The sequence below is a fragment of the Dromaius novaehollandiae genome, chromosome W, assembly GCF_036370855.1.
Source record: "Dromaius novaehollandiae isolate bDroNov1 chromosome W, bDroNov1.hap1, whole genome shotgun sequence".
Classification (NCBI taxonomy): domain Eukaryota; kingdom Metazoa; phylum Chordata; class Aves; order Casuariiformes; family Dromaiidae; genus Dromaius; species Dromaius novaehollandiae.
Window position 1 is genome coordinate 11252754 of NC_088130.1, and position 20639 is coordinate 11273392.

Sequence of the window (20639 nt, forward strand, 5' to 3'; positions counted from 1 at the left end):
CTGAGCCTCAAATAAGTGGCATCTTATTGACATTATCTCTGATAATGTGCTCAAGATCAGAGGAAAGGGACTAATTGGAAAAGAGAAGAGTTTGTGAGGGGTAAAGACTATGGAGGAAACATTTCAAATATTCATGTGCAATATTAATAGGTAATATTAATAGGTAACCTGCCAGTTTTACATGTGAAAATAGTGGTGTGTTTTGACATTTAAATATAATTTATACTCATTCTCTTTTTTTTTTCTTGCAAAAGCTACAAGCTCTTGCAAAAACATACAGCATTATCAGATGAATGACTTTTGCCTATTTATCTTTCTGATAATCCAATAACTTCTTTACTTCCTGATCATTTCTGTCCAACAGGGGCACATCTGTATCAGTGACAGATCAATTTCAGAAATTGCTAGCAATTCGGTTAGGTTCAAATATAATTCACTGATGTTTAGTCAGATTTCTGCTTGAAACCACAAGGAGAATCTCTCATGTGAGATTGCTAGTGTTTGCCATTTGTGGAGGAGAGGAAATATCCTTTTAATGGTATTTTAGCACTATTGTTTGTAGGGCTAAATAGATCAGAAAATAAGGAAAAATAAGCAGAAATGAGATTCCTTAAGGTGGGCTGGGGAGTTGCATTGAATCAACCATATTCCTGAAACCCCATAGAAGATTAAAATAAGCAAACAGTTCTCTATGAAAAGGCATGGCATGCAATCCCTTAAATCAACTTAATGGATTAGACCAGATTAGCTGATTAAAAGAATGGTGGAAAAATGCTAATTATAAATAAATGGGCATACCCAAGGGCTAAAGGGAGGTAGGCTGCAGAAATCTGTTTGATATCTTTTCTGGCAAGTGTTCAGATTTCTGGGGTTATAAATAATGAGGTTGCATTGAATAACATGAAATATTTTATAAAATGGGTTTACTCAATTTGTTTTAACTTTGCCAAATATGGTAGGCTGTTTTAAGGAATAGAGAATGTTGATCTGACTATATTTCAGAAAAGAATTAGGGATCAGAGTAGATAATCAGTTAAATATTGGGGGGGGGTGTTTGTATATTGTAACCGAGAGAAAGAACCTCACTGTTGGATGTGTAATCAGGGGAAGTTGAGGAGCAGAGAGAAGGTGTTATCTTGCTAAATAGTCATGGTGCCGCTGCTACTGAAAACTTGCTTTCAGTTTTGCTGTTAACCCTGAAGTTCAAAAAAGATTGATCTGAGGATATAAAACATACCATATTAGTATACAGACTGAGGAAATGCAGTCGGTTCGGTTCACTGTAGAGAAGCTCAGAGGTGACCAGCTCGTGTTTTGGAGGCACCTGAAGGAGCAATAGGCTTTGTTTTCAAAAAGCCAACAGAAAGGTGCAGCCAGAGAAATCTGTACTGGAATGAAAGAGCAAATTGAACAGCTTTGACCTCGCTAATGGCATTTCTGACACTTTAAGTGTTTACATAAAGACAGCGTATATAAAGATCTGACATCTCAAGTCAAAATTATGAATGTGAGCAATAAAATGATCACTATTGCTGTCTGTGATAGGAAGTCAGGCTTAAGTGAATATGATAAACCATTCTGTCTCGCCTCTATGAGAGGAAAACAACAGATCTGAGCATGGTGTTTAAAAGAAGAAAAACACCTTTCCCTAATATATTTTAAATTCTGTGATTTATTTTAAGTTGTTTTATGTTTGCAAAAATGTGCTGATCTCTTTATTAAGAGCATAAACATAGACCCCGCAGTCCTAGTGTAATGTTTCTGAGAAATTCTTAACACTGTCCTCTCCTCAGAAAACAGGGTTATAATTTCTCAAATGCATTTCAATATATCCCATATTGTGTAGGTGTCTCTGGATGCCCAGGAGCACACTTCCAAACATGTGCTGCAGTATCATGTGGTCAAATTGGTTACTAGAATTATTTTCTATATTCTCAACTTCAAAGTATTACCTTTTTTTTTCTTTTTTTTTGTCTTTAATGAAGTATTGGATTTGATACAGCCTTACCTGAGAACTGGTCCTGGCTTGCTTTGAAAACATTGCTTCCAGTTAGAAGGTGGTTTAGTTAGTCTAGGCCCCTTTTCAACCCAAATCTTTCTTTGTACCAAGATTGCTGTTGCTTGTATATTGCTAATACTTATGTTAAATACATACATTGAACAAGATGAAAGAATTGAGAATAATTCATTGTTCTTGTTCTTAGCATGGCAAATGGAAAGTTTTGTTTCCATGACTCCGTGTAATGTCAGGAAGGTCCCCAAAATTGTCAGTATAGAGATGCGAGTTTCACACTAGGCACCAAAGAGAAGAAATTGTGCGCAGAGAGACCAGACAACTGATGATATATCTGTCTTCAGAAAAGTATGATTAATAACCATCGGGGAACATACCCACATGGCCAGGATGTAGTGTGAATTTTCTTCTTTTTACTTCCTAGGAAAATGACTAAAGCTTACCTTTGTTTTATTGCTTTTCAACTAAGAAACAAAGCCAAACCAAGATGCGTGCTGTTTTAGGTATATTTTTACTTGTACCTGTTTTAATAGTCTTGCCTCTATAAAGGTTTTATTCTTCCCTGTGTGGCCCTAGCTTGCTTCCAGGAATATTGGTGTTGCAGTCCAAAGGCATGACACACAAAAGGCAAGTTCTTGCTCTCTCAAATTCCAGTTATCACAGGCTAAAGAAATAGTGGAATACTGTAACTTCTAGCCTAGAGGGATCATAAAGTATCAGCTCTTAAAACTATGAATGGTCTAGGAAAGACTATTACTAGCTGATATTCCATTAAAAATAATGGAATAAAATATAATGGAATATTATGGAATAAAGCAGATTGTTTTTTCCTTAGCTGGAGAGAGCCTCATTGATCCACCTCCCTGCTACGCCATACCAGCATCAACCATTTTCATACAATTCTTGGCAGAGACTTGTGTAACCTGTTCTTAAAGACCTCCAGTAATGCAAATTGTTTAACACAGTCTCTTATCGTTCACACGGTCTCTTCCAGGGCTTCTCATTACCATTTTGTCCTATCCAACTCTCCATTTTATCTAACAGGCCATGTTTCCTAAGTTTCTATTGCTAATTTAATTTTGTGCTTTGGACACTCCAATAGTCCACCTCATTCTTGAAGTCTGTGCTGAGAAGCAAAAGTAGTACGTCGCACGTGGCTTTGTTGTGCTAAACATGCTGTAATGTGCGCTCTTGCCTGTTCATACTTGCTCATACATGCTCATACTGAGTTCTCTGTGTTTTTGCTTTCTTGCAAAATGGTATTTCTAATTCATGTTCAGCTTGCGATTCACTTCGAGTCCCAGATCATTGTTTGCAGAGTTTCCTGTTGCTGTCTTTGTGTTCAAAAGAAACTTCCAGGAAACTCATTAGTGTCCACACAGAGAAGTGGCATGGGCAGATGGTCCACTGGAGCTGTTCAGGTACTGGCGATGCCTGGAGCCTAGGACCCAGGGTGGCAGGGGCACAGATGCCTTCAGAAGGGAGTCACCAGCAACTACCATCTGCTGTTTCCTCCTGTGAGTGCTGGTGGGGAATCTCAAAGCCTTCAGGATATGGAGCTTGTCCTTATTTATCTTTAAGAGTCTATTTCTACTTATGAGATAAATATTGTAAAGGAATAGGAAAGAAAACTTTTCAAAGGAACCTAGCAATCCCCCCCCCCCCCCCCCCCCCCAGGTTTTTGTTTTTGTTAAGAAACAGAAACTTGGCATGCTAGCTGTGTGTCAGCCCGGTGAAAAGTTACACATGTTCTTAACTTTGAACTTGATAGCATTACTTGCAGGTTGAAAGTGAAGCTTGTGCTTAATCTTACAAATAAGATTTCGGTGCTCATTTACCTTACTGGGAAGCAATGCGCCATTTGCAAGTCTGCAGTCGTACTCTGTCTCTAGCAGGGCTGAAGACTTTAACACTGCATACATTTTCTACAAAGGTGACAAGTTATCACAGTTTATACACATCAGAGTGTGTATGAAGAGCCCTACTTGGATTAACAGACCATTAGAGAATTCTGCTTTAGAGGCGACATTTTAATTCTTCAGGAGAGGAGCACTCTGTCCCTCTAGCCTCTTCTTGCTTCAAAAGAAAGTTAAAAAGTGTAATACTTCTCTTCCATGTCAATATATGCCTTCTACTGACTGCTGTAATAAAAGGGGAAATTCCCCCTCTTTTTAAACGTACTATGGTAAGTAAGCAAGGCAAAGAGTATACATCTCATTCTGGAACACAATTCTCTAAAACCATCCCTGGCTGATGGCAATGGGTACTTAGGAAAGAAAACAAAGCAAAAAAAAAGCATAAAAGATTAAAACCACCATTTCAAATGGAGATCATTAAATCAAGCTGTGACCCAGATATTTTTGCAGCGTGCCAAACAATGGTCTCTGTCTACTGTAGAGCAGAAAAATGAACCAGCTAAGACAGAAATACAAAATGTCACTTGATTGTATCTGCTGACATTAAACTGATTCTTTTTCCCTTATCCTTCCCCCTGGAAACTGAGCTTGAAGTGTTGGAAATCTGAGGTTTGGAAGTCACAAATGAGATATACATGACACTTGTGTATTTCTATATGTACATTTACATTTTAGTCCATGTGTAGGTACTCTTGCAGAAACAACTCTTCCTTTTGTGTCTGAAGAAGTATGCTGTAGCATTTACATATATATGCATGCATACACATATTTTAACCTAACAAAAGGCAAATATACTTAAAGATTAACTGTAAATGGTTTCATTTTGTGAAAATGAAGACAAACATCTTGTGTTTCTCTTACTCTTTCAAAGATAATCCATTAAGCTTTGTAAAATCTGACTTGTTTCCAAACAGCTCTTTGCCAAAAATTTCCCATTGCTAATTGAGCTCTAGGTGGTGGTTTGTGCTGGTACTTTTACTGTCATGTTGCCTGGCCGTGGCTTTGCTTAGTGCCAGCTGGTGCGCTCTTTACCATTGCCACTGTTACCGCCGATGGGAGAGGGGCTGGTAATAACAATGATGCAAAACTGACAGCGCGAGCTTACTCCAGCCTGCAAGTGCAGACCAGGCTCAGGAGGAAAGACATAATCAAGACTTACGGTCAATGGTGTGTGGTTGGTGCAGGACCAAGATGATATCAGTTCATTATTTGTAATTTGCAAAAATGTATTCCTCAGTTGAGCTTCCAGTTCTTATCCAGTTATCCAGACTATGGCAAGGTGCCTTGTCATGTGCATCAAGCAGTGCACTATTAAAGCTGAAAAATGAGAAACTGCAAAATAAGCAAAATTTAGTTATCTTAAGAATATGATGTCCTAACTCTGAATGTTTGAGTCTGAGTCCCCTGATCTTTTCAGGTCTAATTTTCCTCTTTCATAATGTTCTTTCAGTTAAAAACTGAAACAAACCCTAAGGTACTCTCAGGCTTACCTGCGGGTACTTACCTTCCATCTTTTCCCTCTGATGGCCATAAAGTGATATTGGTAAGAGCAGCAGTGTATACATTTTATGTACAGCGCAGCCATTTCTGTTAGCTTCATCTTCCTTCGTTTTAAGCTGGTTTGTTCCTGCTTAGTTCCTCTTGCACCCAATTAGATAAAGCAATCATAGTGATTGTGTTGCTAATTTTACAGGTCCCTCAGTGCGTTCATCCGAGTGATTGCTACAAAAATAGAAGTTGAGATAGAAAGATAGCGGGCTTGGATAAAAATCTGAGGAGCTATATTTTGCACTGCTTGTAATTCAGCAAAACTTGGTATACAGCAGCCTTGCTAGTACTGAGGTTGATTACATTAAGCATTTGGGTTTCTATTTGGTTCCATTGAGACGAATTTTTTAATGAAAAAAACCCCCACCCCACTTTGCATAACTTCATTGTAAAACTTAAAGCGTTATTTGTTAACAACTTCTACTGAAACTATATGTGGCCTGGGAACAGCAGCCTCCCATCCCAATTGTACTGAATTATAAAATCTTAGATTTTTTTTTTCTTGTCCATTTTATGCATTCTCATTTTCTTTCTTTAAAGAAAAAATGCACCCTATTCGATATGTCAAATTATCTGATGGGACTGTATGATGAAAATGAATGCAAACATGGTTTTAGTAAAACATTAGGACTTCCAAAATAAATTATACTGAAAAAAAAAGTTCAATTTACGGGCTTAACAATAGTATGAAGAGGAGGCAAGTACTTAATTGCATATTTCTATATATTCTGTAGTGAGGGATAATCCATATTTCAGTGGCCCCGTAAAAGTAAACATGAAACGAGATACAAAATCTGTTTATTGATGGACACAAACTTCCTATTCACAGGGCCTGCTAATTTAAATCTCCTCTTGTACCTAAATATCTGTTGATAAATATTGTTTATTGAACCAATTTACACCCCTGCTTGGGTTTTCTTGTTACCTTCCAACACTGAATAACCACTTGTGTCCCATCCTGTGATCCTCCATTCCCTGCGAAGAACCTGGTGTAGCTCTGTATTACTTTTACAGAATATTTTATAGTTTTTTTTTGCCCAGCCAAATGAATCGGGATCTGAGGTATGATTGTAGGTGCAAAGGGTGTAAGATGCTCAGTAAAATAGGAGCTTCATTTGTTCTCACAGTACTTTTTTAATGAATAATTCCTGCCTTTTCCAGTAGGTGTTTAGGAAACAGGCAACACTTTCAGTAGTTATGGCTCCAAACCAGACTGCTCTTCATAGAAAGCTATTTAAAGGAGTAATAATCTAAGTTATAGGCGAAGAAATAAATTTGTAAATAAAGTCAGGCCTCGTAAATCCAAAGTGCTTCATTAGGTAATACCTAAAGCCATTTTTTTTGCGTTAGATTTAACATTCAGTTTCCCAAGAGATAGGACATAGCTGCAAAGGATCAAATGAAACTTTTTTTTTTCCCAAGTGTTGAGATTCAGACCCTCCAAATGCAGCTTTGCTGAAATAACCAGCACTATGCATCACATGCAACACTTGGAGATGAAATATATTCCTCTGTTTAAAATGTGACAGTTGTTGCTTGTGGTATTATCCGTTTCTTGTCCGGCAAAGATTTGTCCGTACTAAAAGTTGAATTTAGCATTACAGGCGTTCGTTGTGACAGTTTCTTGGCACTTGTGCAAAAGACGAGCAAGCTGCTTTTACCCAGTGGTATTACTGCGTGAAGCGAAAGAGGAGGAATATTCAGGAACCCTCCTGCTTATTTTATTTCTCTCTAATGTACCTTTCTGATGAAAACAAATTGATGATTGAACCCTAAAGTATCCCTTGTGGTACATTGTCTGTTAGCCTTTAATTGCTGGATTAAATTTGATTTCCACTGTAGACCAGTATAATAGATTTTTTTAAAGGCTAATAGATTTTTAATATTTTAAGCAGCTTAGATACATGTTCTGAATGTATTTGCCAAATACTTTTTCCACTCTGTCATACGTGATCCTTTTTCTTTTCAAGATCACAGAGGTTTTTATTTATTTATTTATTTATTTATTTATTTATTTATTTATTTTAATGGGACTAGGATACTCTTATACTTCTGTTGTCCTCAAAATTAGTTACCTTGGTTTCATCACCTGTGTTCTTTTTCGCTCTCTGCACCATACCATGTAAAAGCAGAGATCTGCTTAAAAAAAAAAAAAAAATCACCCTGAAATAAGGTAGCTTCGCTGTAGGGATTTTTGAATGTAAAAATCTTACAGCACTTTTAATGCTGCTTCTGCTGTTCCTCCTTTTAGCATGTTTAAAGAGAGCCTAATACATAGTTTAATTAAGAGTGAATTCTGGAACTTATTTGTTGCTTGTATTTCATTTAAAAAAAAATTTCTGTGCCAATAACTGACATTGTTAACATGTGCTCGTGCTGGTTTGCATTTCTCCTTCTTTGTTCCTTGGTTTGGGCTGTAATGAGTGTAGATATTTGTTTTGTTTTGTTTTCTTCTCATATTAATAAGTCCTTTCTGGTCTTTCTCTAAAACACCTACTACTCCTGTATTACAATACTATATATTTTCATGCTGGTTCTTGGTCTGACTAACTTCTTAGTGGTAGGTGACAATTTCATCAGCTTCCACTCTTGCTTTGAGAAATGAAAATTAAATTTCTAGTGCACTTAAAGTTGCAGTGGAAAGTTTTAAAATATGACCCTGTCCATTCAAAACACTCAGGACCACTTCCTGCCAAAATCCCATTATGAAGTTTCATGATATTTATTTAAAATACTTTCATGGTATGTTGTTGGCAATATCAAAATACACTTGCTGAAATGTAAACCTAGATTATTACTAAGTGTTGACAAGATTTAATAACCCTTTTCCAGAGTTCCTTGTCTTGGGATTCAGTGGAAGAATAACACAAACCCTGTAAGCCTTGTGTAACGGAGCGTGATTCCATTACCTTTTACAGTGCTCAACCAGAGGGGGGAAAAAAAGGCAATGCATTTTATCGGACTTTAAAGGGCTGTAACCAGTAACAACAACAACAACAACAACAAAAAAATCAAAAATCCTTCAGTCCAGTAGATGCAGGAATTAAAAAAAAAAAAAAAAAAAAAGTCCTGATTAGCAAAACTGTTTCTTATTATCCACTGAAAGGGCTGCGTTTAGAGAATTTGTGGGGTTTACTTAATTTTCCTGGGGCTTGCAAATTTTCTGTTCAGTTGCAACAAATATCTGTGTTGACTTTGAATAAAACACAGAATATCTGCAAATAAACTACAACAGTGTAAATGTTTGACAGTCAACGTAAGTTACTTAAAACTAGACATACACCCAACCATCCAGTTCCCTTTAGCACAGCTGTGTAGAAAAATAATTTGCTTCAATCATTACAGTAGTCTGAGGCTGAAATAACTTGCATGGCTGTGGTTGTTACTTATGAGGAATATTTGCTATTAGTGCTAAGTTGTCATCCCGCCCCCCCCCCCCGGTGCCCCTGCCGTTTAGTTAGAAATGCCAACGTGACCCGATATAGATGCTACAGGACTCTCTTACTGCTGGGTTTGAAGGACTTTCTGCTTCTTCTAAGGCCCTTCGAGTGTATTTATTTCAAGTCTAATCCCCTTCTCTATCAGTTCCTGGCTGGATTATAGCACGTTGTCTCCTAAGATTACTCATTTATCTTCATGACTGCATTGCAAGGAAACTCAAATTTTCTCTATCTAGCTTTTGTGTCATATTATCTGCCCGCAATCCATCCCAGAGGCATTTTTTAATAGTAATGGGCTTGTTTACTGAGGATGAAGAATACATGCCAGTAGAATGAGGCTAAAATCACAGAGTGCCTTAAGTATTTTTTCACTTGATTCGTTGTTTTTGAAGATTTTTTTTCTTTGACTTACAAGAGAGGGACTAGTTGTCACTGTTGAGCTCTATTTATTAAATGCTATGAAATGAAAAATTAACCTGAATTATTTTCCCAAAAAGGATTTTTTTTGTATCACAATGGCACTTCACCAGGTAAGATGACTGAGGTTTGCAGATGTAGACAATTACGAAATATCTCTTTTCATAAGGAACTTATACCAGGGTTGGTTTTGCAGCTGCAACTGTGTGAAGCCCTCTTAGATGCGTGCAAAGTTTGTGTGTGGAATGAAGCCCCAGTCAAAATGCTTTTTTGATGGGCAGGTCAAGTAGCAGTTCCCTCCATGAAAGAAGTTGATGACTTCTCCCCATCTCCCCCCTCTCCCCCCCTCCCCGGTGGCTTTCATCTTAAAGTTAACAAGAAAATAATTTTGAAAAATTCCAAGTAGAACAATTTGCCACTGTTTGTATCAAGTTTTCATTTATATGTGCAAAAAAAATCCCGTATCAAAAAACCATTGTAAAGTGAGCATCTTTATTGAAATCTTTAAAATGTTGAATAATTTCAATGTAATTATGTAAACAATAATAGCATGTTTATTTTAGGTAAAAAAAAATATATATACTGCAAACATCCCTTAAATGAATAGTTGAGCATTTCTCTGCTGTGTGCTAACACAACAATACAAGAAGTTAGTCTTTATTCCTCCTAAAGACATCATCATTTAAATGGTGTTTTCCACAGCCTTCTCTTAATACTGGATGTTAAAAATCACACTAAGAGAAATTTTCCGATAAGGCTCTAGAAAAGAATGTGTGTTCTGTGACTTGAGCAAACTGAAGGAAGTGTTATTTGTAATCTGTACAATCTGCGTTATTCTGCACTTGTATTTCACCAGAGCAGCCTGGGAACATGGGCACAAGCTATTGCTAGCATGCCAGGTCTGTAACATCTGGCCTTATATTCAGTGCCTCAGTCAGATGCAAGTCACGGGTTGAGCTCGTCCCCTGCTGCTCTAGAGCAATCCTGAGTATTTGATGTAATAAATAAGGAATAGCAAAATCTATTCGATCGACAATATTACCTGTCTTGTTAACATAGTTGCACTGTTTAAGGTAAAAATTATTATGGATTACCACATGTCTGCAAAGGAGCAGAAAGAAGTACTAACAAGAGTATTTATAGCATACTGTGTTTTAAACTATTTTAGGTTGATTAACTATTCACAGTGTAAGAATGTAAGTATAATACTTATGTTAAAAGTTTTTAGGTACTGTTTTCATTATATGCCTAGATCTTCTCATTTTTGTGTAACAGAATAGCTGTAAAATTAAAGATAATGTTCTAATCAGGGAAAATTTGCATTATGACAGTATTGTAAGTCTTAATATGAAAACTCAGGAGAAAAGTATTTTCAGAACATCTTATAGACTTACAATATTTAAAATGAATTTGAACTAAGCATGGCAAAGTTGCTTTTGAGGTATTTGGCTCTATGTTGCATAGTTTTGTGGTTCTCCACAATAATTGAAGATACAGAGTCTTTAAGAGTCCTGTTTCCTATCTAATGTCCATCTCATTTTGAGCTAGTAGATAAACAGGTCTACCAGTATTCAGATTTTTCTAGTTAGGACCCCAGATCCAAAACAGGTCTGTACGTAACCTTACTGTTTGTTGCTTCTCAAGCTAAAACACGAGGGAGGGAAGAAACCTTACTTCACTTTTGAAGATGTAAATTCAAATCTAGATGATATCTAGCAATGTACTGGCAAAAGCACTGGCAAACTAAATTCATGGTAACCAATCTGTTATATTCCAAACACTAAATAAGTTAGTTTATTTCAAAATTAAATGCATTTTGGAGCAATACTTTTCCAGAGTTCCAAAGGTATTCTCAAATGTCAGTATATACCCAGCTGAATCATTGCAGAGGAGATGATAGAGTCCTTTGTTTCCCTTCTTAACAGCAAAACATATATTTGTCTTTGTGGTAGCTCTTGGAGACCTACCAGCAAAGAGCGAAGAAAATTATTTCTTTCCACAGAGTACCTTGGCTGTATCTCAGTGAGACAGGCATTAAGCAGAAGATGCCTTGTAGAAATTTGATGCCTGCGTGGTGATTGTTTACACAAACTTTGTTTCAGAATGAACCAGAAGCTGAAGGAGCTATAATAGACATTTAGAAAAATTACTACTGTTATGAATTGGGATTGAAATACAGCGAGTTTAAAAATGGTAATTTCAGAGCTTTTCCTTCACTGTGCAGAGCTCCCCTTTCCAGAGGAAAGAAAAAAAAAAAAAATCACATCAGGGTTAACAGTAAGCAAGACTAACTTGGTTAAAATATTCAGTATCATTTGACTTGAAAAATTAAATGTATTCAAGGATTACAATCACTTGTGTTCTCCTAGGTTTCTTTTTGATGCTTAACCTTATATATGGGAGTGATTATAATAGTGTGTTCTGCATGCTGACTGTTAGCAAACCTTTTTCACAGTAATGTAATCGTTTAATTGATTAGGATAATGCTCAGATGATCAGAGAAGTAGAAGTGGATAAAGTGACAGTGCTGGAAAGAAAACAAGTTGAAGCAATCAAGAGGCTCTGGGAAGACCCAGGAATTCAAGAGTGCTATGACAGACGAAGGGAATACCAGCTCTCGGACTCTGCTAAGTAGTGAGTACCCTGCCTAGTTATAAGGGCAATTCAGACTTCACAAAAGTTACTGAAGAGATATGTTTGCTCTGCTTTTATTATCGATACCTGTGTTGGCCTGAGATAAACAACATACTTTTAAGCCAGAATAATAAACTAATTTTTGGCTTTCTGAACATACTGAAACCATTAGCCCTCCCAGTTCTGAGGTCAACACAGCTGGTACATAACTAAGTTTCCCTTGGGGAAAATCATGAAGAACAGCTGTACAAAATACATCGACAACAAGCAGGCAGGTCAGACGGTTCACAGTTACGTGAAAAGTTTAGGATATAAATAAGAATGAAGATATGCCCCTCCCCCAGCTTTCCCTGAATTTCAATTGCAAAAAAGATTGCTTTAGTGAGAACAGAAAATGACTTTCCTGTGTCTGCAGAAGATGAGAAGTAACAGGTTTAAATTTCAGCAAGGAAGATTTCAATTAGGCATTTATGGTTACACTTACAATCTGTTCCTGGGTCTTCAGCCCAATCATTCTTGACAGATGTCTGTCCTGTTTCTAACTAATCTGCCAGCCTTGGAGCAGAAGGATGCCACTTAATCATCTATTCCAGCCTCACTTTCTATGAAATCAGCCACAATTGAAAATTATTTTTATTTTAAATTTGAGTACATCTTCCTTCTACTATTAATTACAATTGAGGTCTGAATAACAATTTGCTACATTGTCGGAGAGGAGGAATATTTGTAAGAAATCTTTTCTGAATGGATAAGCGGTACATTTCTTTGAGTATTTTTGATTTTGGTGCCCAAATCTGAGGGATGATTGGGCAGAAAGGGAAGAATACATTGATGCTCTCCCTCTTTCGCCTAAAAAGGTTTTGCTTAAATAAAGGAAGGTTTGTGCTACAACCCCTCTTACGATTTGGAACATATTTTTACATTTTAGGTTGATCCAGTGTTGCCTTCTAGTGGTGAGAAGAGAGATTGCAGATAGCAATATCCAGCATCAGTTCTGTGTGCCCAACTTGCAGCATACGCTGCTCCTTTATTTAGGCACAAGGCTGTCGTCCTAGATTTTAATTCCAACTATGAAAAGCACAAGTGAAACTGAGGAGGCTAAAATTATGAAAGACTATGGGAGCAGAGGAAAAGCTAAATGCATTGTGTTTTATATAAAATATGTAACATTGAAGCATCCATATTTGCAGTGCTTTCCATTAATTGTCTGAATTCTGTCCAACAAACTTTCACCTTTCTGTGTGCCATTAGCATCACAAATGAAATGACAGAGGATAGTTCTGTTGGAAAATATTATGACTAGGATTAAGATTTATACTTTATGTTCAAATCTCAATTCCAATGTTTATTTTGGGGTAATAGAGCAAACCTTATACAAAAATTAAAGGTCATCATTTTGGGTAGGGGCTGATTTGTCTACAGAGTATTCAGGCAGCATCTCTTTTGACTGGTATTAGTCAGGCTGAAACATGCGCAGAGGTTTCAGTAAAAGTTTCTTACTGTTTTATGTCAGCAGCAATTATTCTAGGCCATGCACAGCTGTCTTCCCATCCAGCTACTTTTGTGGGAACACTAGTGTGATTGCTGATAGGTGGTACCTTGGGTTTGAATCTGTACAACTAATTTATGACAGTTCATTAATTTTGTTTCTGTTAAATATTTAACTTTTCAGTTATCTTACTGACATTGATCGAATTGCTATGCCCTCATTTGTGCCGACTCAGCAAGATGTTCTTAGAGTCAGAGTGCCAACTACGGGAATTATTGAGTATCCTTTTGATTTAGAAAATATTATATTTAGGTAAGCCTGAGCGTCGGATGACTTCATATACAGCTGTATTATGAAAGTAGTTGTTGGAACTTCACTTGTAAGATTCTTAAAGCTTTTTTGTATGTGTTGTCAGCCTCTAAATTTAATAAAGTAACTTGCCAGGTGTTTCAAAACTTTCCTGTTGAGATTTACTGAAATTACATGAACAAAAGCCTTTCCGAGTCCAAGCAGTCCAATTACTATGTATTCTGAACTTCTAGTTTAATTAAAAAGGCAGGTGGGGGCTGCAGAGGGAAGATATTTGAAATAATGTATGAGTTGCCATATGAGAAGATAATTTAATTCCATTTTGAGCCAACAGTTACTGCTGCAGCCGTTTGGAAGAGAGGCCTTAACAGACCTGATAAAGCCCCTCCCATGAACTGACAACTTGCAGTTAAAGACAGGGAGGAGAGATGGAAACATAGAGGGAAGGAGGAGGGGAAGGAAAAAAAAAAAAAAAACAGCACAGTTGTGACAGCAGATACCTCCTACCATTATAATGCATAAAGACCTGATATTCAGCGGAATCGAGAGGAACACAAATGTGCTCCTAAAGTTGAAAAAAAGCCATATAAAGCACCTTATCTGGTATTGGACAAGCTACTATAACAGTTGGGGTTCCTGATTTTTATAAGGGAAAGCATATTTTTGTATTCCCTTGCAGAATTCCCACTAGCATCGTTAGAGATGTTCTTCCACCCAGCTAGCCATTTTGTCATGAAATTGTCTGCAGTTGAAACACAGAATCCACTGTGATAACACATTATCAAAGCAGCATAACTGTGACTTGTTTTTTTTTCCTGGACATGTTCTAGGAAACATTTTAACCTGGATAAAATGTGAAAATATGTGTAGAAACTGTCTGCAAAGTTATAGGAGTTTAATATGGAATTACAATACTTGTGAGCATTTGGATTGTACATAAATGTGACTACATGGGTGATTTTTGTGTTTGTTTTTAATTTTGGAGTACATGGGGAACCAAATTGAACATATTTAAATAAACATCTTATGCCTTTGCTAAAGCTTTCAGCAACACAGAAAGAACCAGCATTATTGTGCCTCAAGATGGCATATATGCTTTATGTATGTACACTAAACCACAGTGGAAGTTGTGGCACTTCAAGTGAATCAAGTTTGAATATTGAACATAACATATAAAGTTAAGATATCTTTTTCATGGTTCAAACATCTCAAGCAGGCAAGCTATTATAGGGCGTTTTGGTATATTTAAAGCATCTTATGAAAACAATTAAATGCTGACTGTATTTCTGTTTAACAGGATGGTGGATGTAGGTGGCCAAAGGTCTGAAAGAAGGAAGTGGATTCATTGTTTTGAAAGTGTTACTTCCATCATTTTCTTAGTTGCATTAAGTGAATATGATCAAGTCTTGGCAGAATGTGACAATGAGGTAAGGAGTCGGGGTATCTACATTAGGTACAGACAAAGATGTGTGCTTTTGTAAGAAAGACAGCATTCATATGTATTTTATAAACGCATTTGCAAATACTAGAATTACATTAAGAAGCTCATCAAGCAGTAAGTACACAAAGGTGTATTAAATTAGCAGCCGAAAAAGTGAACTCTGTCTTAAAAGACGAGATTTAAATGTTTTAAATCAGCTAAGTACTCTTAAGCCATGTCTCAGAATGTTTGAGGATCTGAGTATCAGCAATATCTCTAAACAAATAAAACTGCCTCAATCAACTGTAATTATTTTTTTAATAATAACTATGTGTGATTCAAAAACCTAAACATTATAAAATGGAGTAGCATGTAAAATATACACAGTCAGTATTGAAAAATTCACACTGTAACTGTGGGCTTCAAACACTGTTTAAGAGGAAAACGGGTATATTGATTAAGAACTTTCGTAATGGCAGCGGATTTATCCTACTCTCTTGCACTCTTTCATCCATTTCATAAAAGCTTAGGAAATCTTTAGCAATAGAAGTGCATTGCCCTTACAGAAGAGCTTATACAAGATTGTTTCCAGGCCTTCTGAACTGCACAAGTCAAAATATGTGGGCTACAAACTAATTTTTAATTAAAACTTTTGGTTAGCTGATTCTAAGCTCTTTGAATGTGATTGACCCTAATAAAAATGTGAAGCAGACCATGCTTTTTTTAAATATCAATTTCCAGGAAAATACTGGATATAAAAACAGTAGAAAACACTTATGCCAGATTCTTTTTGTCACCTTGATACATGCTGTACACAAACCAAAGATGATAAGTTATGTAATATTGCAGCATCAGTATATGGCCTCTTCTCTTTGTGTATCAAGCTTTTATCGAATCATTGCTGTTTTAAATGACACACATTCCCAAAAAGCTCTAAATTCTATTGAATATTTAGCACCTTTAATGTACTGTCCCACTTCTGTAGTTACGGGGTAAATTTTGTTCCTCCGTGAACCCAGCCAAGTCCCTGAAGTTTCAGAATTAACATGCACAAATTCAAGAATACTGAGGTAGAGTAACTTACAATCTCCTTCCCAAGATCTGAAAATGTAAGATGAGCTCTCCATCTGTTTTAAAACTGCTGTTGTCATCAGTAGCCAGATGTTTTAGCGGAGGATGCAAAAAAACAAAATAGCCAATTAGAGAAAAGCACACTGATTGAACTACATTACTTTTAGTAGAGATTGCTTTACATCCTGAAGTACCGAGGATGCCTTCAAGCATTCTCACTAAACTCTTAAAACCTTTGAAAACTTAATGTCCCCAAGATCTGTTTGAACCATGAAAAACAAACCCTAACATTGTAGGTCCTGCTTAACATTTTTCAAGTTGATTCACTTGCTGAAGTGCCACATGTTCAAAGTTTCCTTTCCTCTTGTGATGCATAAACAACTTTGGTTACTGTAAGTAATTTTCTTTTTCCTTCCACAAGTCTTGGAAATTTTGCCATTTTCACCTTAGAAATTAAGAAAGAAGATAAATAACAAACTGTCATCGCAAGTTTTTGTCCAGGCACTTCAACCAGTAATGGCCAAATTTGTTGTTCCTTAGCTACCACTCTCTTAAAAGGGACAGCATGACCACACTTTATTACTAATATAGATGAGTAAATATGCTCTTGTCCTTTAGCTATGTTAGAATATGCTAATATCAGATATTTGACCTGATATACACTGCCTCAGTTCTCACTGTGAGGTCAGTAGAGGCTCCCACTAATTCATACAAGAATTCAAATAATTTCTATTACTGAGGCTTACCTTGAATTTCATGTCTCATCATGCTATTCATAGTTGTGATGCAAAACCCAGTGAGCGAGTGGGTATAAAACACCAAGAGTAACAGTCAGCCAGTGCATTGCAATTGTGCTTAGTAAAAGTAATATTAAACAAGCCTCCAAAGAAAACTTTATGATCTGTGGTTGATGTGATTTGTATATGCTACTCTTTAGAGAGTATAACTTCATATTCATTTTTGTACTTGTAGAATCGAATGGAAGAAAGCAAGGCCTTATTTAAAACTATCATCACATACCCCTGGTTTCTGAATTCTTCAGTCATTTTGTTTTTAAACAAAAAAGATCTTCTAGAAGAGAAAATCATGTATTCCCATCTAATTAGTTACTTTCCAGAATACACAGGTAAGCATTTACCTCAGAACTATGTTCACAATATGATGTCATATTTAAATCAGTCACTGTTTCCTTGTTAAATTGAGCAAGGAGAATGGAATTATCCAAACTACTTGATATCTGTCCTTTGCTATGTTAGCCTTTCAAATACAAACTTAAGTTGCTGAGTTTTACTGTAGCAATTTTTTTTTTTAAACTGGAACATTGAAGACAGAGTCTTAAGACATTTCTTGCAGCTGTTCTGTTAGCATTAGAATGGCAAAATCATTTTCATTTAGTCTGAATTCTTATCCCAATACATATTATTCCCTTTTGAATTTTTCCCTTTTTTGAATTAAATGAGCATGATACATTTCAAATATTATCACTACTAAGCGATGAGAAGCATCTTTTTCACCTAATCATCTTCAATCTCAAGAGACAAGATACAGGGGAAACCTGGGTAACATGCTTATTAATCTAACACTTTATTTGGTAAAAATCCACAGTATAGTTTTGCCTTGTGGGTCTGTATAAAAGTGCAAAGTTAAAAAGCAGCCTGAATGACTTTCCTGAGCAAACGTTACTGAGACTACAGTGTCAAAAGAATGAGGCAAATGATCACTGATCATTCCATTACTTAAAATATTGTTTTGTACTGCAAGACATGTATCACACTGAATCCTACAGTTAACGACAAAAAGAATTATAGTGACTTAACAGCTACAAAGAAAACATAGATCCACGTTTTGGCCAAAGAGAATCCTTTATACCATGTGTATTTTAAGAACAATTTGATTTCACTTACCATCTTTGATAGACTACAACAATGTAGCAGACTATAAAAATATGCTATATAATTTCAGATGTGTATGCTGTTGTAATAGATTACTTTGAACCAAGCAGTTTACTGTTGAAAAAAGCAAGCTCCACAGGTGTTAGAAAGCCGTAGTATAATAAGTTGCCCCACTAATACATTAATGAGAAAATGCCAACAGGGAGTATGCCTTTACAATTATTCCGTATTTAAATATGAAATTAGCCTTTTCAGGTACTGCCATGTGTTTTTCTCCTGATGTGCATCTTTTAAATGTTCAAAAATACTAATTGTGCTTTTTGACTAGGACCTAAACAAGATGTCAAAGCTGCCAGAGACTTCATTTTGAAGCTGTATCAGGATCAGAATCCAGACAAGGAGAAAGTAATCTACTCCCACTTCACTTGTGCCACAGACACAGAGAATATTCGCTTTGTCTTTGCTGCTGTCAAGGACACAATCCTGCAAATAAACCTGAGGGAGTTCAACCTGGTTTAAAAGGAAAACATTGTTTGCATCCACAAAGTGCGATTTACTCATAGTATAGCCTGCGTTGATACGAAAAAGATTGGAGTCTTTTTAAATACTATTTATTTACAGAAATGTAAGGGGGGGTTTATATTTACTGAAGAAGTAAGGATTAATGAATGAGTTTCAAAGTTTACTTTTTTAAGCTATAAATTTAAAACACTATTTTCATATTTCCCATACTAGTTTTGGCTGTGAGTTATTTTTTCGACAGCTGTGGGAATTAAGTATATTTAAAAGAATGTACATAACTACATTGCTGTCCAGCCTAAGGGTTTTTTTTTTTCCACTTATCATTTACAATCATAGCTTATAAAATTTTAGCAAATGATGCCTTACAAATGACAAGTTAGTGTTATTTTAGGGTGCTAGATACTTTTAAATGTTCTGAGCAATGTAGTTGAAACACTTGAGTAAACATGTTAGACTTTTTAGCAGCATCTCTCCATCGACCTGATAGGCCAAAACCACTAATGTTTTTGGAAACATCACAGAAAATTAATTATTGGTGACTCGTGTTTTTTTTTTTTCTTCCTTTTTGTTCAAGTGCCTAACACTAATAAAATATCTTCCCCAGTTAACAGAATGACAGATTACAATCTTTGCAGGTAGCCTATGTAATTCATTCTTTTCTTAAGGAGAAAAGCTTGTCTAAAACAGCAAGGTGATAAACTTTCTCAGCGTTCACTGCCATAGGAAGAACTAGCAGGTCATCTGCAAAGCTGCTGGTGATGATAAACTGGGCCTTGAATTCCTCAGTGTCAGTACAGGAGCTCCCCTTCTGCGCTTTTCAATTTCCAGTCATTGAGCTTCACAGGTAGTTTTGGCACGGATTAAATAGCAGTAAAACCTCTCCTCTACAAGCTTTTCCAGCATTATCTGATCTCTTCCGCACCCTGCCGAGATACAAACCTCCATTAAAGACGCCAGCACTTCAGTCAATTGTTGCTTGCTGTGTCAAAAATTTTCAGACCAGCAGCCTTGAAAATGCGTTTTACAGATGCAGGACTCATGGCAGTCACTGGCACTTGTTCAACTAACCCAGCAACACTAGTGTTGCAGATTGTTTTAGTAGAACAACCTTTTTTCCCCACATCCATTCAGCCCAAAAGATGTGGTAAGATTCTCCTGCATATAAATACATTAAAATACTTTTTTTTTTTTCCAAGCAGAATTATAATACTAATGGTTTTTAACTAAACAAAATGGCAATAATCAACACTGAGGCAACAGGGCAGTAGTGTAGTATGCCCTGGAACAAGGTACAGGGTACAGTGACACTTGTTGAACTGGGAAAGACCAAAGAGGAGTAACGGGTGCCTATAAACATTGACAATAAATATTGACATCATATGAATCAACCTCATCACATCCTCAGCTCTGCTGTCCCAAACTAAATACTGTTGCTCCAAGAGAAAAAAAAAAAAAAAAGAAAAAAGAAAAAAAAAAAATCTTGCCATGAAATCTTTACATTACTTCAGAACTTCCAGTTATGTAAAAAACAAGACAAAAAAAAAAAAAAAAAAAAAAACCAAAAAAACCCTCCCTTTTTCTAGGACAGCACATTTCATGGAGAAAAGCATGTGACATGCCCAAACCCTTGAACTGCCTGGAGTCCAGTTTGGAGCTCCCTAGGGATTTCTTGGGAAAACCATCTAAACTCAACTGTTTCATATCCAAGTCGCTGTTTATTGTCCACCTGAAGAGCCCACTGCTAACATAAATTCTGAGTCTGGCTTTGCAAAAGGTGAGACTGCCACCATTTTACAGGCCCCATCAATATGACGGGCCTGATTTCTTTCGCACCTCACAAGGAACAGTCAAAAATCAATGGTTAGGGCACCTGCCAAAAACATACTTCTGTATATCAGTCTTGATTTGCTTGATACAAGAAGAACGCAAAACCCACAAAGGTAAAAATCTGGATGAGAACGAGCAAA

General features: G+C 36.4%; 1 protein-coding gene across 1 annotated transcript in view; it reads left to right on the forward strand.

The window, feature by feature from the left end:
• LOC135324308 (guanine nucleotide-binding protein subunit alpha-14) overlaps positions 1 to 18881 on the forward strand; it is an 84103-nt gene extending 65222 nt beyond the window's left edge. Inside the window, exons 3-7 of the mRNA XM_064500315.1 lie at positions 11815 to 11969; positions 13642 to 13770; positions 15065 to 15194; positions 17231 to 17384; positions 18479 to 18881. Of these exons, the coding sequence (XP_064356385.1) occupies positions 11815 to 11969; positions 13642 to 13770; positions 15065 to 15194; positions 17231 to 17384; positions 18479 to 18669 (759 nt within the window). The 3' untranslated portion in view covers positions 18670 to 18881. The remainder of the gene's footprint in view (positions 1 to 11814; positions 11970 to 13641; positions 13771 to 15064; positions 15195 to 17230; positions 17385 to 18478) is intronic.
• The last annotated feature ends 1758 nt before the right edge of the window (positions 18882 to 20639 follow it).